The 26544-nt window shown below is 41.7% G+C and overlaps 2 protein-coding genes across 3 annotated transcripts; both read right to left on the bottom strand.

The window, feature by feature from the left end:
• Positions 1-3278: 3278 nt before the first annotated feature.
• LOC112553983 lies at positions 3279-12482 on the bottom strand. 2 transcript variants are annotated; one of them, XM_025221531.1, is made up of 2 exons: positions 12088-12482; positions 3279-4975 (listed from the first exon to the last, which is right to left on the bottom strand). In XM_025221531.1, the coding sequence occupies exon 2, from the start codon at positions 4959-4961 to the stop codon at positions 4011-4013; it is 951 nt and encodes a 316-aa protein (XP_025077316.1). In that variant the 5' UTR covers positions 4962-4975; positions 12088-12482; the 3' UTR covers positions 3279-4010. The 2 variants fall into 2 exon arrangements, with proteins under 2 accessions (XP_025077316.1, XP_025077315.1); XM_025221530.1 differs by lacking the exon at positions 12088-12482 and adding an exon at positions 8028-8259.
• Positions 12483-14260: 1778 nt separating this feature from the next.
• LOC112553984 (sodium/glucose cotransporter 4-like) lies at positions 14261-25644 on the bottom strand. The gene is given in 20 exon segments (XM_025221532.1): positions 14261-14678; positions 14936-15062; positions 15385-15600; positions 16392-16560; positions 16889-17039; positions 17696-17803; positions 19097-19232; positions 20013-20071; positions 20074-20157; positions 20160-20203; positions 20422-20434; positions 20485-20565; positions 20907-20945; positions 20948-21011; positions 21160-21264; positions 21420-21479; positions 22488-22592; positions 22929-23000; positions 23168-23294; positions 25493-25644. Coding segments are annotated over 19 exon segments (1974 nt in total). The 5' UTR covers positions 23291-23294; positions 25493-25644; the 3' UTR covers positions 14261-14460.
• Between the last annotated feature and the right edge of the window lie 900 nt (positions 25645-26544).

Raw genomic sequence — 26544 nt, 5'->3', positions numbered from 1 at the left:
TCCGGTCTGTCAGTCTGTCTGTTTGTCTTGCATAAGCACTTTGTCTGTCTTCTACCCTTCTGTATCAAATTCTGCCTTCATTTTATTAGATTACCTACAACTTTAAATATTTAGAAGTAATATTCCTTTAACTGGGACTAGAATATCAAAGCATTTCACCAGGGTAATAAATCATTACATAAAAACAACCTAAATATTTTCCCCTTTTTATCTTTTTGCCTTTTTTTACCTGAACCAAGTAATTGCATTTCCATCACCTGCTCAACCGATCTTACTTTGGCTTGTCTGGAAATGCAAGGTTGTAATGAAAACAATGTTAATTAACAAAAGGTAATTACAATAGAATCGCTACAGCACGTCCGAGATCAGAGTGGATGAACAAAAAAAAGGAAAAATCTTTTACATCGATATTGAATAAACTTTTAAAAGCCGCTATATTACAAGATTTATTTTTGTTTCTGGGTGTAACGCAGCAGAAATAGTGAAAAGTACAAGTATTCACTACACATAATAAGGAAATTATAACTTGCCATCTAGTAAAAAAAAAAGTCCCCCATTTAGGACAGGAACACTCAAACCAAGCTTCCGTGTGTTTATTACGAAAAGTATTCCTCCGTCACTCACTCACAGACAGGTGTACTGAGGTGGTGGCTTGGAAACTTGCCGCAGTTAACATGCCGGATGGATGATGGTACAGGGCGCTAAACCTTTTTTCTCTAAATGCCACTTAGAGATGCCATTTGTTTAGGAACGCACCATCGCTGTCTGCCGTACATCAGTTTCAAGCCACATCCCAGTTTCTAATCACCTGCAGGAGTCTATTTGCAGGAAACTAAACTTTACATCCAAGTCTTTTTTTTTTCTCGGGAAGCGTGAGGAAGGCGATAACAATGTTTGTCACTGACAGTCAGAATCCGGGGTCATGGGTTCAGAATCTGCCTCAAACCTACCAATTTTTTTTTTATGCCTTCAGGTCCCTATCCCTGTGTTGGAATAGATTGCCACGACATACTCTTGTATGGCGACTCCTCTAAAGGTCAACAACTGGGCAAATCTCTTGCTTTCTCTCACTCACACACACGCACACATGTGGTTTGATTAGTGAGCTTTCATTGGTATGTCCTCAGACTTTGAACTGAGGCAGCTTGCCAACCTCTACACAACAGAGTTCACTTATTTATTTTATTTATTTTTATGTGCATGAACATTCTACCAGACATCTGCATCCTCGTGCTGTTCGTAGAAAAGTATCTTTTAAGTCTTTCAGATTTATCACTTCACGTTGGGACTTCAGTGTGTGTTTCCCAAAACATTTTGGAAGTTCTATTCACAAATAGTAAGGGTTAGACAAACAGGATGACTGTCTACACAAACGGGTAAAACACGTGACTAGTCAGGTTATGTAGTGATGCACGTTGAAGCAGCTACCAGTGATGCCGGAAGGTGGGAAGACTGCCAGTTGCCAAACGCCTCAAGAATGCGAAGAGAAACAAGTTCTCGAATGTGATTGGAGCTCTTACATTTTTTTAATTTTACGCGAAATCTTTGGAAACAAAGCAATTGAATTAAAGTTGAATGCAAACAGAACAGCCCATGTTTTCTAGCTTAAGCAAGTCAAAAATTTTTACTTTCCTGCCAGAACACATTCAAGAATTTCAAAATTATGCTGAGCCAAACTGTTCCGACAGTGTTCAAATCCAAGAAAGAAAAAAAAGGAAGTAAAATCCCTCCACGTCAAATGTAGGAGTGTTACAGGGGGAGCGTGTTCACCAGCATAACTGTCATAACTGTCGTTTGCTGTTCAAACGATTTGCACCAAAGAACTTAGTCTAAGGCTTAGTCTTCAATTACTCAGGCCCTGTTCTTTCTTGTCTCAAATTTGATCTTTGTCTCTCAGTTTCTTTCCAGTCAAGTATACATACGGTGCATCTTTATCCTACATTGTGACTATTGCAACTGTTTCAGTACAACTTTGTCACACACACACACACAAATTCCATAAAATGTATCCGTTTCAAAAGTTCTTTCAGTGCAACTTTGTAGTTTGTCTGTAGCTAAGTCTTCGGGCATTTGTTTCTTTGTTGTTTTGTTTTTCTTCCTTAAAATGTTGTCTAAATCTTTTATAGGAATTTAAAAACAGTTTCACAAAAACAACAAAGATGTATGCAATGGCGTGTTGTGGATTGGCCAGCTTATTTGGTTGGCTTTTTGGACAGAAAAGTACTTCACCATAGTTTAAAAAAATCCCGCCTATACCCTTAGAGCAGAACGTATACGAACACACACACACATGTGCGCACATGCTCAGAGAAAGACTAAATTCATTTCCAACAAGTAATTGTTAACGACAGTGCAGGGAAATATCTCTGAGAGGCGAGAGGAAAATCTCACGCCCGGTGAGGAGATAAAATTTCACGGAAGTTCTTTATCAGGCATGAAAACTCAGGTGATTGTTCGACACCCAACACAGCGCATATTTATTTATCAACGAAGACAGATTATTTCCTGATCATTCAGAATGTCTCTCAAATGATGTAACAGTCTTGGTTAATGACATTTTCGTGATTGATGAATTATTATAGATGAAACACAAACAAGCAGAAAAAAAGAGCTTCTTGGTTTTATGAGCTTAAAACAAAGATTCGAAAAAGGAAACAGTAAAATGGAAAGCACACACACATATATCTTTCACTAGTCCTTCAGTCCTACTCACAAATGTCTGCATCAAAAAGTGAGAACTTCTAGAATGCAATCGTATATTGAAACCATAGTTTGACATATATATATATAAGCCATTATACACGTCAAATTTGAGAGTATAAGATGCAGAATGTAGCCTAAGAAGATCATCACGCCATCACAGAAGTTAGACAGAACACACAAGCCACATCGAGGTGTCTGTAACAGATTGAAATGCATTACATGTTACTAGCAAGTTCCTCCGACTCGACCAGCGAGTCTTACAAGTCCTCCCTTGTCTGACTTGCTCTTTACCTTTAAATGTTTCGGTAATTATAAAAACTGTAGACTATACTTCAGACATTCTGTTGGATGCACATCAACGCAATTCCTAGCTACAGCAGGTCCGTCTCATTATTACAGACAGTACTGTGGTCTAACTTTAAAGGATTAGACACTGTACGTATATTGAAAAGGAAACTAAACATATTTTAGTTTCACATCATTTACATTCTTTCGGTAAGTGTATCAATCGGTGACTGGTTGTACCCGTTTTCTATGAGTTAAAATGAACAGTTTAGTACAACAGGTGTGCCAGATGTCATACAGAATTAGTTCAGACTTGTGGAATTGTCAGCTCCTCCCTTCGCATGCCTTCGTGTGAACTGCTTCCTAATCTTGGGAGATTGGAATTCACAGATGAAGATTCCACGTGTACAGAGGTCTTCGACATTCAAGTCATGGTAAATGATACTGGGCGGTATTTTCAGATTATCGAGAATTATACAGAACATTTGCAGATCTTTGGGTTCGCCCGAGAGAGCCCCGGTGAATGCTGGGAAGGAAGGTGTACTCATACACTTGCCTCCATCGCAAGCCACGCGAAAATTAACTCCTGAAAATTAGTTTCACGCCTGCGATAGGCTGCTTCATAATCCGTGTCGGATGTTTGCTGATCCGTGAAGAAAATCTTTAGAAGACTGGAGTTGCTGATAACTGGTGAGATGGACTGGCAACCATTTACGCTGTTTCGTCTAATTGCGCATCTTTTTTTACCCACTCACACGCACATATATATTACAAACCACACCACTGCATGCACGTGCACGCTTTCTAAAGGGCACGCATGCTCGCACACTCACACCTGGCTGACAAATGTGATACTTCCGTTATAACACAGCTTGGTGCATCAGTATAAAGCCCTGTCTCATAAACACTGTGATTGTTATTGCCAAGTTTCAATTAACTTAAGTGTATTGTCTTATAAGGTTTTTTATTAAAAAAAATTAAGTTGGGGGGAGTGGAGAGTGGTTGTGAAAGAAAACAAAAACTTATCTCACGGTCACTGGTCCTTCTACATCCATGTCACAATACTTGTAACAGCAGACCGAGGAGGTGAAGAGGCCATGCCTGAACTCTGCTCCCAGCATCCAGATGGCGGGAAAGAAGACAGACTCCGCTGTTCTCAGCACCTCCACAAAGTGGTGTATCCTGGCAGTGCTCCGGCACACCAAGAACACGTCACACTCTAAATGCGAGGTCAGCTCTATCAAGAAAGGCAGGCTGAAGACGACGGAGATGAGTCCGGCGATGAAAGTGTCGAACATTTCGTGGGTCAGGTACACCCCTTCGCTCCTGGCGATGATGGTGCGCACGGCAAGCCGCTCGTCCGGCTGGCGGCAGCAGTGTGCCACGACTAGCAGCACCAGCGCCACCAGCAGGAAGGTCAAAGGTGCAAACCCGAACGCGCCCAGGAGGGCCACGAGACCGGCCAGGGTCCAGTTGGCGCTGGTGCAAGACTCCGAGAAGCTGCCGCCAGATGTTATGACACGCGCGGTGTACACTGGGATCCACGCCGCTAGTCCCAGCAACCAGGGAAGCAGAACCCCGGTCAGGACCACTCTCCTCCGCACCAGAGGGGTCACCGTGAAAAAGATCGTCACGGCGTACTCTAGGCAGATGGCCGCCAGGGTCAAGGCTGTCACAGTGGGAACAACGAACTCCTGCAGGCCGTAGGCGAAGAAGAGAAGGGGACAGCCGAAGGGCCACGTGCCGTTGTTGAAGGCCATGCAGGTGTCCAGAGGCAGGTAAATGCTGGAGACCAGGATGTCCGCTCCTGATAGGCTGACCACCAGCTGATACTTGGCCGACTTGCGCAAGCGGGGGGACTTGCAGACGACTGCGACGAGGACGGAGTTGAAGAGGATTCCCAGGATGCATAGAACCACATTCTGACGAGCTCGGGCAGCCAGTAAATCCGTCTCCGAGGTGTCGTTCCCCATCGGAAAATTACTTCCTGGGGAGAGAAAGACACAGAAAGAGTGACATGGGGGTTGAGGTAGTATTTTTAACGGCCTCAATTCAAGCGCACTCAAGATCAAGGCAAAAATATCATGTCCGTGTGATTAATATTGCTCGAATTTCGCATAAAGGCGTGTAAGCGAACAAAGAAGTCAAGAAGAGAACATGACAACGGTCGAAAAACGAGGTTTCACTCAAAACGTGACAGGTCCACGTGAGTGTCGCATTACGCCATCATTGAGTCTCACTTCCTGTTGCTAGCAAATGGCATCAGGCACTGCAGTGGCAAGACTGGCGAATTGCAACCTTCAGCTCGTCCCCCACGGACCACGTAATAGATTTTTGAGTGCCGCCTCCCTCTTCTCTCTCTCACACACACGCTCCATAAACTTCCCACTGGATGTATCATTTGAGGGATTTAAAAAACAGAAGCGAAGTGCGCATGCGTAAAAGCTTCGCAACCGGAAGTGCAGCCCGATTAGTCAGTTGATAAAACGCTTGTTGGCTGTAGAGTGATAGCCGCTGAGCTGCACCGCAGCAGGGCAATGGGAGGCAGTTTGTCGAGGTTCCGTTCCAGGTTGTACAGCAAAGCATCCTGCTGTGTTGTTTCCTCCCCGAACACACAGTCTAAGCATAAGACCCAAGGTACTACCTCCAGTCGCTGCCTTGGAGTTCCAAGACTCAAGTTGGTGCAGCTAGGCTAACAGTCACAGAATGACAAACTGACATACAGACGATACATAGACAGACTGTGCAGTCAGGCAGAAAACCGGAACAACAGACAGGAAGGCAAAGATACAAACAGTATTCTAGGCAAACAGGCAGACAAGCATACTGAGTATCTGTCAGTACGTGTGACAACCTTTATGAAATGATTCACAAGGAAGGGGGATACAACGTGTCACAAGTACAGCCAAGTATCGGAGCATCTTCTAGGTCGCCGCAGTTTGTTTGTTATGTCCTTTCTCCCCCACACTCCTATCTGTGTTCCTTCATGTTCTTGGATTGCTAATCAGTGTGTGTTCGTATATTATGTTGTGTTTGTTTTTACTCCATTCTGACGTCCTTATCTCGTGACCTCTTTCCCCACTGACCCTCGTCTCTTAAGAAGCGCATCGAGCACGCCTCAGTGTGGGGAAATGTTATATAAATGCTATTATTATTATTATTATTATTATTATTATTATTATTATTATTATTATTATTATTATTATTATTATTATTATTGCCCACGTGGCGCTAGGTAACAGTTCTCTCCAGGACAGCGGAAGAAAAGAGACTTGTGATAAACGGACCGAGGGGACGAAACTGATGCCAACTGAAACACGAGAACGTTTGCAGATGGGTGACGGGGGACAGGGTGAATAATTTATTAATTTTTACAGACACGCGGACGTACAGATCTGCAAACATTTTTGCCAGCCGTGGAGTACAAGATTTACCTCGAACCTGCTGTTTATACAAAAGTGAAGAAACCCTATCGCGCGCCCATTCACCTGCGCCTAATTTAAACGGCTAAGCGTTATCTCGCTTGGCAGTACCTGTACTTTGCTCCAACATGACCTCAAAGACATTCCTTCCTCCCTAATGTTTTGCAGGATTCACGCGTGTGTTTGTTTGTTGCTGTTGTTGTTGTTTTAAATACGGATATGTGTTAGACAATTACCGTAAATTTCGGAGTAAAAAAACCCATCGGCTTAAACAGCTTCTTTGAGGATTTTTCATATTTTAATTAATTTTTCTGTGAGTTCAATGTTAAAAGGTGTTAACTGTTCACATTTTTTGTAAACCAAAGCCGCATACTCATGAAGCATTCGGATTAGCTAATGAAGCTCACACCCTCGTCATCCCGAAAACGAGACGAAGAACCTACGGTGCAGCTTTCAGGTTGTCTATATTTGGGGATTTGTAAACTAGTGCGGGGGTTATTTATTTGTTAAAAGTTGAATTTTGTTTAATTTTCCTGGGTGCGGCTTATATACAGGTGCGCTGAATAGACTGAAGTTTACGGTACCTGCTGTACGGCAAGTGTGACACGTTTCTTTAAATACTTCCGCTGACCTCTGTCGTTAAACCTTGCTGCTGACCTCAAAAGTGTTTAGAAAGGTCAAGGTTGTTTTAAACTAATTGGTGGAGAAGGCAAAAAAAACCAACAATGGAATAGGTTTTACAATGTTTACAGCATCTTCTTGTTGACAAAACAAGCCTCAAATTAAGTTTTGCTATTTGTAAACAAGGAAGCTGAATTTCAAATTACTGGAGATGGATGTTTATAGAGAGAAACTCATTCTGACCTCTCACTAGCCTCTGTGGAAACTATTTGCTCACGACAGTAGATCATGTTGCTGTCCGCCAGTCGTGCGACAAGAGAATGCAGGCTGCTGACACCGGAGAATAAAGTGAGGTTGTTCGTTTATCTTTCGATGAAGACACAGCCGTCCACTAAGCCAGTCTGTGTTTGCACGGCCATCGTGTACATGTGGAGTCGTGACACATCTTGTGACAAAACCTGTAAGTGTCCCCGGAATTCGTTATTTAATGTATGTACGTGTCAGTGTGTGAGTTCCGGTGGTAACAGTAACTGCATGTGTGTGTGTGTGCATGTGTGTGCGTGTTTATGCATAGAGGTTGTTTTATGTCTTGTGTGCGTGTGTCTGTGTGGTTTATACACCCTCCTCTGTGTAAATAATAGAGCCCATAAATGTCAAGCGACCACCAGGCATTAATGGCACATAAGTGTAGAAAATATGGCATCAGGCTTCACAGAAGATGACAGACAGCAGTCTACCCCCAAAAAAACTTTGAAGTTCCCTCACAGCAGATGAAAAACTTTAAACTGAAACAGTCACACTGTGCTTAAACTCTCTCTCTCTCACAGCTTTTTGTTAACCTATCCAGCAACAAAAGAAAAGCAAAGCAGCTGGCCCAGTAAACAGGTGGACATATATACATATACACACACATGCAGGAGCGCGGGATACACAAAATAATGTTTAGACACCTCGAGCAACCACCGGTCTACTACCCCCGAACTACCACAAACTCACCTGTCGAGGTCAAGACTCGGAGTACCTGTGGGTGCCTGTAGCCCGTGTTACTGTATTATCGCACTTTACTGGGAGGAGGGACGTGCAGCATCGCGACCCACTGACGGTTGCAGCAGCCTCGAAGTGGAAACACAGTTGTTGCCGGTCGTGGCATCTGTGCGACCACCTTTCGATGAATTTACCGTTATAATTAGGTGCCCGGGGAAAGCTTTCCCCCCGTGTAGGAGGTGCAGTGGGACAGACAGCCCCCTAATGTGTGGAGGGTCGAGGAGAGGGTTAAAAATAACTCGGTATCCCCCTTGCCCCGGCACTGTATGAGACAGGGTGCTACGATAGATTAGCATGGACGATACAGAATTGTAACAATACGATAATACGGCGAATCGTTATGAAGTAATATACAATCACATGACCTTTTTTAGCTTATTTTTGAAGGTCTTTCCTATCTCTCTCTCTTTCACACACACACACACACACAGAGTACGCACGCGCGAGAGCACACAGATGTATATATGTAAGTTATATTATATAAAATCTCTCACATAAATCTTTTCCTCCTCTCTCCACTCTTTCTCTTCCTTTTTTTCTTTCATCTCCCTGGACGTTTGTCGTTACTGCTAACGCGTGAAAGTTTCGGTCTTGCGTGTAGTATTTTATCATGTGTACGGTTTCTGAAATCCCGTTGCATGGTATTGATAAATAGTTTGCATCCTTACACCTCCGGAGTCACGACCTCTATTTCAATCCGGTTTCGGAGACATCCAGGTCAAAAAAAAAAAATACATTTGGAGTTACTTCCCTTAGCTGTCGCGAGCAGGGAAGACGGTGTGAGGCGTGAGAGAAAGAGAAAGTGGGTCGTGGTGCAGACACGTTTGACGAGACACGTTTGACGGCGATGTTCTCGGCCACCTGCTTCTTACAATGCAAGAGGAAACCTTCGTGTTCGACGCCATTGTTTCACAAACAGAACTTCCTTAAAGTCATGTTTACACACACTAACACAGGATGTTTGAGGAAAGTAAAAACTTATTTTACATAGGTTCGCGAGGTACACAAACCAGACACTGGCCCCTATACAAAGCCGATCTTTCGGATCGCTTCCCTTCAATCCTCTCGTCTCACCTGCTGCTTGCAAAACGTAGTTTGTGCCAAGTCTCAGGAGTTGCAGGAGTGGTTGGCATCGTCTTAGAACACCCACAGATATGGCAGGAAGTTATCACCGTGGGTAAACCTCCATCTCAGTCCCCAAATCCCTTTACGCTAATGCTTTCCCTTTCTGTTTTAAGTATTTTGAAACACAAAAGTGTCTGTGCTTATAGGACTACTTACATAGAAGTGTTTAAACCAAAACCGTTTTATTCTTCCACTTTTTTCCCGTTACCAAATCGGAGAACCCTTTTACATGACTGAGTATATTTAAAACTATTGCAAACATGTCCTAATAACGACCCTAGTTGCTCAGACTTATATATATACATGTACACATGTCAAATTATTTAGACCTGTACCAAATGTCTTTAATGGGAGATATTAGGACATAACACACTGTAACGGATTGTCGTTTTGGTAGGAAAAGAGTGTTTGGTTTAGAGTGCTGTGGCTTCCTAATGGCCACCCCACTGTTCCCTGTGCCTAACATGGCTAGACAGAAATAATAGGCTGGGCTAAGTGAAGGGAGTAATTAGTTCGTAATTACTTGTGAGTCCAAAAACAAGTAATTACAAAGTGTACTTTACCGAAAAGGACTAATTAATCTTCGCAATTCACAGGCACGGTCTAACTACGCAGTTAGCACAGAAAGTTCCAAAAATCCTTTCTGACAGACAAATAATTTAGGTGAAATTTAGAACACGTTTAATAAACTGTAAAATGATTCATTCGTCTTGGAGAGGTTGTTATCGTCATTCCCCTGTAAACCATCTTGCTTTACACTTTGAGGGCTTGGTGTGTACTAAACACTACTGTGGTATCAGTGTACATTTCTATAACATGTAGAATCTTAGGGGAAGATCTGTATGAATACTTGAATTAACTTAAATACAGAGAAAGAAATTACACTTCACAATAGTGTACATTAATATTTCAATATTCTTCAACGAATCATCTCAATATTTATTTCCTATTTTGTGTAAGAAACCCGACAGCCGACCCTGAAAACAGATTTCACATACTGACACTGTCCCGAGACGGGATCTGAACCCAGAGCCTCTCACCAGTAGTGACAAGAGAGTGTTTTAACCACCACACTTCTGGTCAGATCTGGTTTGCTAAATTTTGTGATTAAATCATCAGTCACAACCTCCATTTTAATCTTTAAATTATCTTCTCTATTTGTCGGGAAGACAAAATCTTTTGAGGAAGTCAGTGTACTTTTCCTTCTGCTCCTCTTTAAGCATCTAAAGGGAGATAGTGGTGCAGCGTGTCAAAGGTGCTTTATTCATTCTTCGAAATTAATGTCTTCTTCTGTTTCAGACCCTGTAGAATGTCCTAGCTGCAGTCACAGGTTTCAACTATTCAAATGGCAGGTTGGTTTGTTTTTATTTTGTTTGTTTTTTTACATAAACTGTACAAGCTTAAGCACACACACACAGAGATTAGAAGTGTGACAGCAGGTCTCTTATCAGGTTCTGCAATTCGAATGTAGAAGATTGCCAAAAGTTGCTTGAAATAGAACGGATTAATTAAATTAGAATGATGCTTCAGGGGATTCTCAAATAGCAACATCGGATGTTCTAGAGTTCTTAACCGAGACCAACTGAACACAGTGATCCCTCACTTGAAAACTCCGCTGGAATTAAAAGCTGAACAGGTGCAAAGAAGATCTCCTCATGAAAGAATTATAAATAAATATGTTTTATGCAGCAAAACACGACAAGGGTGCGAAAGATGCCGCTGCTGAGAAAGTTCTCTTCAGTAGCGATTTATTCTGGCCAGTACTCAAATATTAGAACCACCCTGTTACCTTTAAGCTCAGCTCGTTAGATAATAAATAAAGATGGGCGATAGTAAACAAGGCAATACCCGAGACTGCACAGGTGATGTTTGTTTTGCGGAGAGGGAAGCGGGTGGGGTTTCTCTCCAGCAGGTAGACTTGGCCGGGTGCTGCAGCACTCAGTCATCGCGAGACGCAGCCTGCTGCATGAGTCAAGGAGGATGTCCGCGTCAAGACACTGCCTTTTATCTGTGCCAAAGCCAACGGATGAAGACGCCATTTTGTTACTATAGCAACGCTTTTGATTTACGAACGTTTCTGTTCGGTCTTTCTCCAACTTGGCGCTCGACGCCTCGTCTCGGTTTCTGAGCGAATCTAGACCCCGGGTAGAAATTAGCTGTGGTGAACGGTGGAGGTTAGATGATGCACAGAAAGAAAAATAACAGAAAGAAGAAAATGTGTGAGGAAAGGGATTTTTAGTCTTGTGTTTTTCAGTGTCGATGGCTAAAGTCTACTAATAGTTATTCTGATAAAACTTTACACAAAAAAAATATTTTCACCGGCGATGCTATGTAACCTGTAGTGTATGAACTTTAGTGGTTTTTGTTTTTGTTTTTGGTTTTCGTTTTTTTTTTTTAAGAACAACTGTTTGCAAATTCTGTGTAGATTTTTCGCTTTTAATACCATTATGTTATCTGATTTATTTGTTATTGCTGCCAGACTGTGAAGCAAACATGATGGTTGTATGTTATTATTTAAGGAATCTTAAATCTCTTTGCTATGATGAGCTGGGGAAAAAATCTCGATTCAAACCGCCGTTCCGAGAATTTCAGGAACAAGAAGTTGAAATGTGTGACTTTTAACTTTTGTTTATTTGTTGCTTTCGCCCATCATATTTTTTCATCTTTTTCCTTCTCGTTTTCTATTTCACTTTTAAATAACGGTATTAATAACTAAACGGGCACAATCATATATATATATAGAGAGAGAGACTATAAAAGCATCTTTCTGTCTCTATCCACTTCCAGTCATATATTTTCGGTATTGCCATATTGTTGGTCAATCATTCTGTCTGCTTGTTAGTACATCTGTGACTCTGTACAATGAGAAACATACAGACATTCTTACCTCGGTTGTCGCACCGAATCAGCTTGGATCCACTGGAATGTCTTCTGCAGAAGTAAAAGTCCAAACGCTGCTCCCTGCACAAAGCCTGGCACAAAAGGGAGAAAACTCTTGCTTGTTTCTATCCTCTGTGCACGAGTGATCTCCTCGGCTTCCATTCAACTCTGTGTAAACCTCCCTCGCGCCTCTCATCGATCACTCTGCACTTCAGCATTGCTCTTGTCTTCTGGAATAAACTCTGATTTCAGAAAAAAAAATTGTGATATTACTGACGAACAGCCAATCCGATTCCCCTTACAATCCCGATGTACTCACACCTGTTGTGAGTTTCGGTCACAAGATGGTAGACAAGCATTTGTTTCCATGCATATTTTTTTTCCTTCGCTCCCCTCTTTGCGGTTCTGTCTTTCCCGTGCTCTGCTGATTGCTGCTGGTTCGTCAGGAATGTTCCTTTGCCGCCGCAGGTCTCCATATGGTGTTTGCGGGCAAACTAACAAAATAGAAAAAAACTCCTCCGGGCTCAACGGTATGCGCGTGGTTAAGTACCCTCGCCGTTCCCAACCGCTTCAGAGAGCCTAGATTGCCTGCTCCCTTTTCTCTCGGCATCGGCAAATCCTCTTATCTTCAAGAAGAAACTTTTTCCCGAGGATGCTCACAGCATGATTGTGTCATCGAGTTTTAATGTTGGCCACACGGAGGATAGGTCCGTTCTTCGTGATTCGGCATTCAATTCCCAGCTCCTTTCCTCCCTCATTCCTACTTTTAGACGAAATTACATCGGTTTGACAATTCATACTTTAAAGTGAGCATGACAAGTCTGAGTGTTGGACCCTGGGTTATGTAAATGAGATTACATGAGGTCATCAGTATGAAATGTCATACTTCCCATCAGCGTTTATCACTCGTCTTGCCTCCACACACCTTCGATCCGTTGGGTTCCATAGCCTGTGCACTATGTTATGCTCGGGTCTCTTGTTTGCCTTCTGTCATTTGACAACCTCTTTAGCATCATTTTTCAGACATTTCCAATATTTATGTCCGTGCGTTCACACTATCATCGTGTCAAACACACTGACAGATAGCACGCTTTACTAAAAAGAAAAGGAGGGGGACTTTATTTTCTGCGCGCAAAAAGCGACAAATCTTGTCGAAGGCATAATCACAACAGATCGCTGCCCGTGCAGCCTTGCACAATACATAATTTTGCAGGTACTAAAGAACTCACGGATGCACGTGCGACTCAGACTAATGGGCAGCCACCAACACACCACCACACGACACGCCATCATTGTTCATTCCAAACAAACCATAAATCATGAAACCTAAAACTAAAGCCGCTGTAAAGAAATATTTATCATCCCATATTAATTCTCTCCGCACTTGGCACTTCACATTCCAATTTGCACGCGCAAACACTACGCGCATGCACACACACTCACTTACAAACAAACACGCATGCATAACTCTAACGGACCACCCAAACACATGACACCACAGATCACCACAAGCCTGCCCCCGACCCTCCCACTTACCTTAATCCCCACCTCACCTTCTATACTCTCTCCAGCCCACGTGCAAACGATTGATGACACAGAGGCTAATGTGAGGCTTTTAGAAGCAACAACATTATATCATCGTCTAATTAACTGAGAGGTTACAGCCGGGTAATATGGCATCCGAAATCGTTTGCTGTTGGCAGATGCCCTCAAAATCAGCTTAAAATGAAAGGCAGAAAATAAGATGAACTTGTCATGCAAAGTACCCCTACTCGCTAAAAGCTTGGATCTGCTCTTTTCATTTAGTGCAAGGCACTTCGTGACTGGAATGCTTCCCTGGAATTGAAGTCAGCAGGACGGACTTAGTCGTAGCATTGGAGGTTGTTGTGGGTTTGGTATTTTTTTTTTTTTTCATTAACATTTGGATGGTAGCGGAGGTTTCGAAGACACCAGTTCTCTTTGCACAACATCAAACTTAAAAACCACGGAGAGAATAAAAAGCAAAAGAGTGGAAAGTGTTAGTTGTAGAGGTGTGTTTGTTATATGTGAATATGGGATCATGGTTGTTGGTGGTTCGTTACGTATTATTTAGCTCACACTCTCTTGCTTGCAAACAAAAGAAATCAAGAAATAAAAAAGATATGGAATTGGTAAGCTGTAATATAAACATGAACGCAGGATTTGAAACAAAACTTCAATACACATCGAACACAGAGTACTCCGTTTAAATAGCTTTGTATATACACAAACACGAACGTATCAAGCTGCAAGATACTCGTCTTCCAAACCTCAACACACTTCGTGTTCCACCCACACCCGTATCTCAGGACAGTATGATGGACGAGTGGAGAGATGACTTTGTTGACCAGCAGTAAATTTTTCATCCGAAAAATCCCCATAAGAAACCACCGAAGGTGATCAGTATCAAGGCATTTATGTTGACGAACCATTTCCACCTTCTGTCTTCCCGCACCGACGTCAGCAGTTTCTTGTGAGCACTCTCTTCCTCCTGCGACATGTCCACGTCTTTTGGCTGCTCGTAGCCGCAGAACGCATACAGGAAGCGCCGCCATGCGGGCAATATTCTAGTGTCTGAAACTATAGACAGACAAAATAATTTTGCAAGAATATGTTGATTTGTATAAATGGTATCGTATTTTCTTCATCTGTTTTGATCCTCACACCACTGACCTTTTTCCTCTCTCCTTCTCTCTCTCTCTCAGACTTATTAGCTGTAGCAAATGTTTATGGAGTATGTAACTAGTTTCTGTGTTTTGCCAGAAATACACACATCATGGCTTTTAGACTGTAAGATCTGACAAAACGTATCAAGATGAACAATTTTTTTGCAATACCTTTAAATTCCTCTTCATCCACCTTAGCTGCTATCTTGGCCTTGACCTTTTCGTGTCTGGCCTTTTCTTCGGGAAACTCTTCTCGTTCTTCCTCGCTGTGGCGTGTCCACCAGGTCAAGCGGATCAACTGTAAAACGCAACATTCGCGAAGGATATTGTCACGTGATATGCCATCCACCAGGTCAAGGCAGACATGGAGCAACACCTCAGGACATACTAACAGACTGATATACAAACATGAAATACAAACAGAACAACTGACAAAATGTCTTTATCCCTTCTCTATAGGAATTCCCCACTTTCTGGTTAATATAAAGATTAACATTTTTCGTTGTTTTCATTGTTACCCATACACATACATACATAAACAATAAAAATACAAACACAACAAGAGAGATAGAGGTGTCCTGTCCTGTCCTGTTACTGAGGGCCAGACTACAAACACTTACATGTGATTTCTTGATGGGCGGGGTCAGCACAGTGATGACCACAGTGGCCACGAAAGACACGACAAAGAGGAGGATAGTGAAGTGAAGAAAGTGGAGGCGACCAATGATGACCGGCCGCGTGTCCTCCTCGCCACAGTCGGGAGACCCGTAGCCAAAGTCGAGAGCCATCCGCACGATCCCTATCACCAGCCCCACCATCAGACCCCAGAAGGCGCCCTAACGGCAGATTACAGAGAAAAAGATCAAAATTATCCAATTCTTTACAGCAACATATCGCCAAAGAATGTTGTTTTCATTGTGACATTACGTGTGGTTGGTGCAGGTTCAGTTGTAACTCGTTGTTGGTTGTAATGCAATAAATGTAATAAATTTGTGTTCAGGTCTTGAGGAGCCCGTCTTTCTCGTGCTAAATACTCGTACTAAGCCGGCTTCGTGCACTCTTAAGAAATAAGTTGAAAATTAAACATAATCGATAAAAAATTATAATAAAAATACTTCAAGTTCTTTTTTGTTCCAGGAGGAAACCTAGAATAATTCGTGAACAATAAACTGAAATAATTTTTTTGTAAAAAAAATAATGCGTGGTTGTTATTTTACGAGTAAGTGAATGAGAAAAGGAGCAAACAAACTGCACTGAGCGATTCTGTTCTGGTGTCTTTGCGGACTTTTAACCTGGATATTTCTTAGTGGTAATAAAAAATAGCACCAAAATACCAGTCAGAACTAAACTATCAATTCATTAACAAATTCATTAACAAATTTTTGGATAAAAGTGTAATCCCAACCATATTTTCTTCTTCATCTAACCACATTTAATGAAAATGTGACTAATCATAAAGCACCATGTTTTAATATCAGACCAATCCTCGAAGCTACTAGAAAATTTGTTATCTACATCGCAATCTGCTTGGGTGAGTGTCTGTGGGCTTTCCTATCACGCAACCTGTCAACAGTCCAAGACTATCAGACTTGCTGTCTGCAGAGAGTTTTAAGCAAAGCACACAAACCTTTTCGTTTGTTCTCTCCCACAGAATGGCTAACAGAAACAGAGCCAGGATGGGAGGGGCAAAGTATCCAGTTACAGCCTGGATGTAGTTGAAGAGCTGTCCTCCTTGTGAGGCTTGCAGCACTGGAACCCAGACGATGCTGAGGCCGATGAGGATCAGGACGAAGACTCTAAAGACATCACATGTAAGCACGCGCGCACACACACACATGCGCACACAAACAATCAAATTTCATTAGCATTTACGAAAAAAGAATGTTAAAACAATACTAGGGGAAATAAATATTTCCAGAAGATTAACCTAAAAAAACACGCGACACGTGTTCCTCTCATGTAGAGGCATTCAGTATAAAGCAACTGAAAGCAAAATGAGATATTATAGTGGTATTGTAATATATACATAAATCATAACATAAGCAGTGGCAGTAGTGGCAACAACAAAAGTAAACGGTCCAGAAACACAGAAAGTGAGTTCAAGTGAGAAAGAATGGTGCAGACCTGCCCACAACAAGCATTTCAGTTTCTGTGGCCGCGACCCGGAAGCGCTTCCAGATGTCGATGGTGAAGATGGTCGCTGAGCTGTTGAAGACTGACGTCAGAGAGGACATCAGGGCCGCCATCATGGCTGCCAGCATGACACCTTTGAGACCTAGCAGCAGAACATGGCATGACTGTCAAAGTTTCGGAGAAATGAAAGCACAGTAGCAACACACAGGTGAGAGGAAACGACTTTTTACTGTTTACTATGAGATACATTTTATTGACTTGTCTGTGTGTGGGGGGAGGGGTGGATTTTTTTTTCTTAACAAATTCTTTACTCGATGAAACCAAAAGCATTGGTCACATTTTACTCGGAGACGCTTATCTACTCTGAGGGTATCGTACATTCAACGAAAACAACTTCTGAAACTTTTGAATCAGCTAGCAGCATTATCTCCCTTTTGGAGGTAAAGTCCAGTGACCTAGAGACCGTAGGAATAACAGAACGTGAGTGGTCTACCGTGTTTATGCCTTTACCTCCCCTTATCTATCAGATACTCGTTTCCCAAAGCAGCTAAAAGTGGCGGTTGAGTGGAGTGGAAAGGGTGAGTTTTCTAGCTGCACGTCTAAGGAAGCCTCGAACCGGCTACTTTCTGTTCTACAGTCAAGTGCATCAACTCCCCACGATACCTATCCCCTTTATACTTTATACTTTCTTTATTTATCCCATTTAATTCATGTTTTCTAGTGAAGCCGACTGTTTAAATTATTCTCTCAATCTGATGTGTGTCTTACCAGCAGACAGAAGAACGAAAGGTCACTGACCTGTGGGCATCAGCTCGATGACCAGCTTTGGATAGGCGATGTTGGTGCATCCTGCAGGGTTTTCACAGACCATCCTGCACTGATCCGGGTCCACGCAGCCCACCTCGTCTGTAGAGCAGCATGATTGTTTAGTGCCAGACATAAATAGGTTCTATGGGGAAACTGTGTGTGTAAAGGGTTTCCTTGCTGATGAATTTATGAAGAAATGGGAAAGGTACTTAAATGTGCAAACCATTTATTTTATACCTAACGGACGACTATTTACAGATTCAAATGGTTATCTTCTTTAACTTTCTCTCTTTCTCTCTCTTTATCTCTCCCTCTCGCGCACAGACTTTTTCTTTCTCTCCCCCACCCCCACTTTTTCACCTGTGATCATTCCTCTCACATTATTTCCACACGGCTCACTCAGTCCTGAAGCTATAATTTTAACGACAAGCTTATCTCCACATCCTGTCCGCACCCTTGTTTCTCATCCACACACACGCCTTGCAAGATTGAGCGCCATCGCCTTAGTTTCTATCAGGTTCCGTAATCCTTGCTGCGCGGGCGTTTTGCTAGGAGATTGTCTCCCCTTTGAAAGAATCTTCTTTGAGGAACAGGCTGCTTCCGGAACCGAGATACGGAAGCCCTCGCCCTAGTAGTGCGATAATTAGCCGAGCGATAAGGAGTGGTTGCACGGGCCCACTGAGGCAGCTGCTCCATCCAGTAATCTCATCAACAGGACAGACAGAGTGAGGCTTCGCCCTTTGTCAAGAGTTTCGTGATCGTTGCATCGAACGATGCTCATTGATTTTTTTTGTTTTTAATTCCTTCTTGCTCGAGTTTGTAAAAACAGTCTCACTGATTAGCGGACCTGTCTCCCTGGAATGGAATAAGATCCTCTTCAGATGCACACGACCAGCAGGATCAGCATCAACGATGGAGGTTAAAGGTCGCCTACTTCATTTGTACTCGGCCTCACTTTCGTTTACGATTCCGCAAGCTGGTAGGAAGAAGAACAACAAGAACAAGAACAAAGAGAAGAACAAGAAGAAGTAGAAGAAAAAGAACAAGAACAAAACAAGAAGAACAACAACAAGAACAAGAAGAAACTGTTATTTAGCATATAATCAAGCTCACGATCATATAGGTACTGTAGATATAAAATGTATGTTCCTTGTGTGTTACTCCTAAACAGCAATTATGTACATGTGGGAGAAGTATTATTTCATGGTAGTAAGTAGGTGAAAGGCAGTGTTTTTATAACAACATGGCATCATAGTATGGTGGGTTAGTGAGGACTTTCACAAAGGATCTGTCCAAAAGCTTTCGAGGACAACCTGTTGTCAATAGTTTTAGTCTTTGAGAACAGAACTATTGGCAGTCTACCAGAGATCATGTTTCACTCTCAGTACCCACCTGGGAAGAGGACTCTGCTAATCATTCCAGGAAAGACAATAATGAAAAGCGGCAGCACTTTCAGGTAGGCCGCCAGAATACTGCCCCCTTTTACATGATGCATGTTCTTTGCTGCCAGGGTGCGCTGGACGAGTACCTGCCGCCAAAAGACAAAATACTGCTTTAAACAAATAAACTATTCTTGAAGATTTTTAGTTTCGTTTAGTCCTGAAGATTTCTCATAAAATATTATGTACTTATCAGCCGTTTGGGTAAACATTGCAGGGGTAGATGAGACGAACATTTAAAAGTCCATCCGATATCTGAACCAGCCCAAACATTTCCGAAGATTAGGTGAATTCGTAATCAATCTGGTCTGCGAAAACATAAGCGAACTTTAATGTAAGGATAAGGTCTGTCACCTGCTGAGCTAAAACTTTGTGAGCTAAACCTGATTTACTTTCATACAGATTCCAAGACTCCAAGACTAGAAGGTCTCTCAAGTAGCTACTGATATAAAATGTGGAGATGGACCGCGTGCTCGCCTTGTAATAGAACCTGCGTAACCCGTCGTACAAACGAGAACGGAACATAGGCTTACAGTTACCTCTGTAGTTTCCAAATAAAAAAATTTCAATAAAAAACAAGCATGCCAAGCTGATAGTTTATGAAAAACAATTTACTGTATCTGTACATTTTATTTTGTTTGTTTGTTTGTTTGTAAATGAGACATGTTTTTTACATCAGGCCAAATATCCGGTTTCCATTATTTCCTAGAGTCGCATTCGAATATGTTCGAACGAGTTCATCCCTAGCGTCTAGTCATCAAGCAAGGCCAGTCATACTCTTATAGTTCTTGGACAGATATTTCAGATTTCCTGCAAGCTTTCTTAATGAACCGATTGTTATTGAAATTTACTTGAAAAAAAGTCTTTACCTGATCGTTACAGAAGTACCAGCTGCTGAGAATGGTTATACCAATCACGTTGCCAGGCAAGGAAGTTCGTCGGAGTCAGCAGGTTGTAGCAGGTGGAAGGCATTGGGATTAGGATAGCCGCACGTGCTGTTAGGAATCACAACTTAGGTATACTATGAAAGTACTTCTCCCGCAACTCACCCAAACCGCCACTCGGATAAAACCTGAAAGATGGAGAAGGTTTTTATTACGATAAACTTCTCCAAAAGGAAATTGAAATTAATTGGGGTCGCGAATAAACAAAATAGAAAAAAGGAAAAACTTTACAAGCTTTATTTTACTGAGACCACGCAGAAAGGCAATTCTTAACCTATGAATTATTTTAATCGTAGGTACGTTGTTTGGTGCAACAGTAAATTTAAGGATTCACGTGTCTCTAAAGACTAATGAGGTATAGTATTCCAAAAATGTATGAACCACTAGAAGACCTTACTGAGAACCATGAGAGTTATAGCTCCTGCCACCATTATAACTGTCTGGAGAGTATCAGTGTAGATCACGGCCTTCAAACCGCCTGCACAATACAAAAGGTTAATGTACAGAATACAACGGACTAAGAAATAAAGCCACTTAATACCTGAGGAACCTAAACATGTTAATCGTCTAAATTCTGAAGGTTTACAACAAAAAAACATGACGCATTTGTCTGACATTGTTTATTTGTTTGTTTTTTGAATGTTTGTTCCTTTTTGTGGCTAATGGATTATGTTTCTGTCACTCACTAACCAATGACGGATATTATTATGAGTGAACAAAGATTGCATGTTAGTTTTTAGATAGTAATTGATGATTTAATAGTAATAATAACAATAGTAAAGCTGCTGTTTTTGTGTCCAAACATCACTAATTACTCACCAGACACGGTGTACACTGCCGTGATTGCCAGAAGGACAACAATCGCACATATATGTTCCACTTTAAGGCCTGCTGGATGAAAATGGCCCCTGCGTAGATGTCAGCCTAAAAATAAACATGTGTACACGTTACATCTACACGACTTCATTCTTCTTTTATACTTTATTGGTGGTGGTGTGGTAGTAGTAGTCGTCGTCGGTTAGGTGATGCACGATTTCTTTTGTAAACCTAAGAGCATTTACGTTGTGCTTACTGAAATCTTGGTGAAGACATAAATGATCAGAGACAAGACTGCCATGTAAACCTGTAACCTCTGACCTCCAAACCTCTTCATCAGGTATTCCGGCATGGTATAAACCTGGAATCAGTATAAACTCTTTTGTAACAGATCTCATAAAGAAATCAGACAAACCTAAACTGTACTCTCCCTCAACAAAACTAAAGTGCATTATATTGATATGATAGGGCATCTCCAAAATTATGAATACGTGCAAGATAAGAATATACACTCACTCCACTGGCTATGTAGACAGGAACGAAGATCCACCCAAGAAGAAGAAGACAATAAAGGCCCTGTCATCAACACCAAGGCGACACATTTTAACTCTTCAAAGACAATAAAAGCAGGCATGTTTCTACATTTCCATGTCAGAAATAAAGAGAAAATAAGTTAGTTCCAAAATCGCTTTGGTGATCTGGAAAGCTTACTGAGATTTTTGTTCACCTTTTTAAAAAACTGTGCAGGTAGCACACAAACCGTGGGTTCGGGGACAAAAACAAACAAAAGGGGTCAATTCTAAAAAAAGGTAGGCAGAGTAATTTAGAAACACGTGTACGCTACAGATAACATTTTCCATGTAAACATTATGTGGCCCCACTATATACAGTTCCTTTACACATCTGTTCAATGCAATGCACCAGCACCCAGTGGCAATCTGTGTCTTTGTATAGCGGTTCATGTATGTCAAGGATACTTTCTTACACCTTATTTACAACAGTATCAGGCTGACAAACCTTTCAGTGTAGACAGCTATTTACCACTAGCCCCCAATCTATCCTTTCCCCTTTCAATCCCATTGCCTTCCCAGCAGAAAAGAGGTGAGCAACTATGTTGTAGGCCCTGCGAATACCCGAGTATCTCGACAAAGCAAGGATTTTTCAAACAGGAGATGTTTATCTTCAAACATTCTTTCTCTTAATCTCTTCCTCGCCCAATAGGGCACAAAAACATATAGATACACGCTTATTTATGGTACATTTATAGACATGCAGGGCGTTCAAAAACAAAAACATAGACAACCGGATATGACATACATACGCATAGACAGATGTGAAGCAAAGTATATGAACATCGGCAGAAAGAAGTTACACAAATAAACAGCTACATAGGATTAACGCGTATAATCATGCGGAGAAAAACAAGAACAAGAACAAAAAGAAGATATAATGCGCAAGAAGTAAAGAACACTAAATTAACTCCAAAGATGCCACTCACATAAACTCTGGCACATAAACATGAGTACACATGAATATAAAGGTAGGTACACATGCACAAACATTGACCATCACACACAGACTGACATTCAGTTCGTAGCTGGCCACAGCGATGCCGCTGGCGGCCCCAGTCCCCGCCAAACCCACGAAGCTGCCGCTGCCAATGTTGCTGCTGAACAGAGAGGCTCCTACCTGTAATCAGCCACCGAACATTGCACATTGTTGTTTGTCATCACATACCAGGTAATCGGCCTTAAATCCTGTTCATTATCACATACCCTTCTCCACAAATATATTGACCTCATATCCTCTCTCTAAGATATCTTTATCTTGAATAATCAACAGTCCTGTTTCATCCACATGAAGTTTGCATTCACATGGAAAAAAATCCCTATTTCAACTTCTATTATTATTATTAGAGCGCTGGATACATGAATTATTATTATTGTCCTAGTTAAATACAATTAAAGTATAATAGCAATCTTTGTGTTTTTGTTTAGTTGTATATTTCGTTCTTCAATGACTTACTGCAAACCACAGAATGTCCCGCCCAGCGAGAAAGTAGCCACTGACACTCCCTCTCTGTGTCTTCCATGTTGCCTGGCGAGAAAAAACAGTTTTCAGCAGAACCTTGACCTTACACGTGACACTTTTAGGTAAGTTTTAAAAATAATCTATGGGAACTAGAAGGTAAACAATTACAACGATACAGATGAATGATGAAGAAACGTCCCGTTAAATATAGTTGAAAAATGAAAAATTCTTACCCACAGTCCTGTTAGCATACAAAGGATGAGGTAGATAACAATGACGATGAGATCGGCAGTGCCAACGCCACCTTTGGAGAAAGCTGTGCCCAGCCCATCAGTGGAGGAGTTGGAGGCCATCATCACCCTGGGAACAAACAACACGGCGGCTTTTATATAGGGCTCTTCTAGGATGTTTGGGACACATCCGTGTTGACAGGAGCTCAGAGGCCAGCTATCTTACACAAAGGTGACAAGTTTATCTAGGAGTCAAGAGGTCGCTGAGGTTAATCAAGTGCGAGATTTCACATAAGAAAATATATATTCAATCGTTTAGTTTTGGTTTGCCACTAAGACCAAAGTGTAGTGTAATAACATGGAGCTGCTTGTCTACAAGTGCAGTATGACTTCTGACAGATTACTTAATTACAGGGTTAGAATGACTGTGTATTCCTGTGTGTCTGTGTTTACATTAGGTTTTCGTTTTTCTTTCGTGTCATTTGAATCATAGCTGTGACCGACTTTCTGTGGTGGTTTACACACTCTTGTTCTCTGAGTGGCTTCGAGCAAAAGAGTTCTGGATGAAGCATTGCTCACAGGGAAGACTCACAACATCAGCGTTGATAACACAGAAACATAGCAGCCTTGTGTCCCGTTGTGTTTCATGTTTTTTATAGGACATGAGACCTTTTGACCCCGACTTCCATGCTAACGTGATGAACACTGATGACAGGAGGGAGAAAGGACCCGGGGTGGTCGCTGCTACGTGCTGACGCCGTGGCCGTCGCCAACTGCTGACGTTTTCTCACGTACTTCAAAAGGTTGTGGGGAGGGTCTGGGGGGATCAGATGACAGGGAGGGCATAAATGATTGCGGTGAAAAACTGTGCACGTCCGATTACTTCACGTGATAAACATGTGAACACACACCACTAATCGCAGCTCAGTAACATGTGAACACGCATCTACTAACGGAAAGCTCGGTAACCGTCAGTGAACAATCAATTATCTACGCTGCTTCCTGTGCCCCAAAACAAGCCAGGAGTCCTATCATGAACCTGAAATGCACTATACCAATGTTTGTTTTACATCTGATTCCTGCTTACAACCCTAGTAAACCGTCTGTAGTCACAAGTCTGGACTCTACTCAAAGCGGAGACCTCAAGTTCAGAACCCGCGTATTCCAACTGTTTCTGTTTCCACGTCATATGACACTGCAACTATCAAGCAGCCTTAAATTTGCTTCATGAGTCCAGCCATAAGACCCCAACTTATGCACTACTCATCATCGTTAAAAGTACCTTTGAACCTGTCTTCAGTTTCATTACTCCCGTTACTCCCCAACGACTACTGTCGAGACGAATGCGAGGTCAGAGAGCAAATTATTCAGACATCTGACAGGTACAGACACGGAGTTATTCAAGGTAAGTGAGACATGGGTGGGTCGTGATCTTACATGTCTCTCTCTCTCACCGCTATAGCCCGATGGTGAACATAGGACATACACCAGATGTGTTTCTAATTAGTATGCACGGCTTGACATACATATTGGATGCTAAATCAGTCCACGGCTGCTTGCTGAGCCTGATAGTCTCTAAAAATATATTATAGAAACTTCAGCTTAGCTTTTATTACTCCATAATAATTATAATCAAAGACAAGCAATTGCTATTTCATCACTGAACTGGGAAATCTTTCATCAAAGGAATAGATAGCTATAGAACATTACTTATAATTTATGACAATTGTCAATTTGAGATTTTGCATACCAAAATATTTTAAATGCCTTCTAAAGCACTTTACTATACTATATCACTACACAATCCTTTTGCTAGAGTGAAGCAGATAAACACACCACACTGCCCTATTCAAAGACACTCAATATCTGCCATGTTTGGTTTTAGTTGTTCACAAATTAGTCGAGAAACTAGATTTCAGTTTCTTTTTGTCGTAAACCGGGGATCATGTTTCCGTTATAACAAAGGTTGTTGCTGTCCTTCATTAGAGAAGACACAAGACAGCTATTTGAAAATAATTCTTTTATCTTTACCTTACAGCTGTGATATTTCTAAGACTTTGAGGCCTTAAAGTGTGTTCAGTATTCATTACAATATAAACTAAATTTGTGAATCCTAAAATATTCTTCTGTCTTGTGATTCAGGTGACTGACGTATTGAAATGAAGGAAATTTGCAGATGGCCAAGTTCGACAGCTTATCTAACAAATGGAGAACTACAGCTGACTAGGATCATTGAAATATTGAAACATCAACATTCATATCAAATTTACAGACTGCCACACACACAAGTATCAAAACGATAGTGGGAATAACGTATCACCAACATACCGAAACAGTAGAAATGTGCAGACGACCAACTTCACAGGTACCTGGCTTGCTGTACGGACTCCAGAAGGTCTTCGCCGCGCGCACTCGCACCTTCTTGGACAGTCGTCCTCCGGCAGCTGAAAGCCGATCGCCGCCAGGATCCGTCAACACCTGCGCCGCGCGGGGGACTTTTTTTTTTTTTTTTTTACACTGTGAAGAAAGCCTGCGTGTGAATATTCATCACGTGAAGGTGACAGTCAACCCACTTGCATTCTGAGATGTTCTGTTTGTCGGTGGGCGGCATGGGTCAAAGAGGAGGAACAGGCACAAGGCTAAATGTGAGAAAGGGAAAGAGAAACACAGTTACAATTAACTCTCATCGCTACATAAAGAAAATGGTGAAATCGTGAAATGATCCTTGTATACTAGTAAATCGAATCTTTTTTTTCCTCCATTTAAAATCCTTGCTGGTCTGTTTAAAAATGTATTCTATTTTTTATTTGTTTAATTCTCTCTTATTTATTTGTAATCTCGTGGTCTCACTTTTGTTGGCAGTATTGACAGTATGCACACGAAATAAGGTTATCTTTTCATTTTTTCATCCGCGTCCTGTGGAGATGAATGCTGCGGATTGATCTGTCGGTAACTGGCCTGTCCAGTTATTGTCACATTCGTCTCAAGAAAGAGGACGAGATGCAGCTGTGTGCACTAGGCGTGCACTTTATATTCAGCTCAGTCTGTTGATTCAGACCTGTTAGAATTCTTATCGCCAATCAACTGCCATGACCATTCTAGAATTTCGCAATTGTCAAAGAACAACATCAGCAACAGCGCAAAGATACTTGGACAGATGTAGTCGGGATGTCCATAAAAGCAATGATAAACGGATGTTGTTATGTATTAGCGTGTCTACTTGAAAAGAACATTATTTCCCCAAAATGGTGAAAAAAATTGGAACTGCTTTCTTAATCTTGGTTGTCTAGTAGTTCGGTCGACTGGATGAAAATTTTTCATTACCATTAATATTATTATTATCATAGTGTTGGAGACAATGGAAACAACTCGTTATCTCT

Source organism: Pomacea canaliculata, linkage group LG13, assembly GCF_003073045.1.
Source record: "Pomacea canaliculata isolate SZHN2017 linkage group LG13, ASM307304v1, whole genome shotgun sequence".
NCBI lineage: Eukaryota > Metazoa > Mollusca > Gastropoda > Architaenioglossa > Ampullariidae > Pomacea > Pomacea canaliculata.
This window is presented reverse-complemented; position numbering and strand designations above follow the sequence as displayed.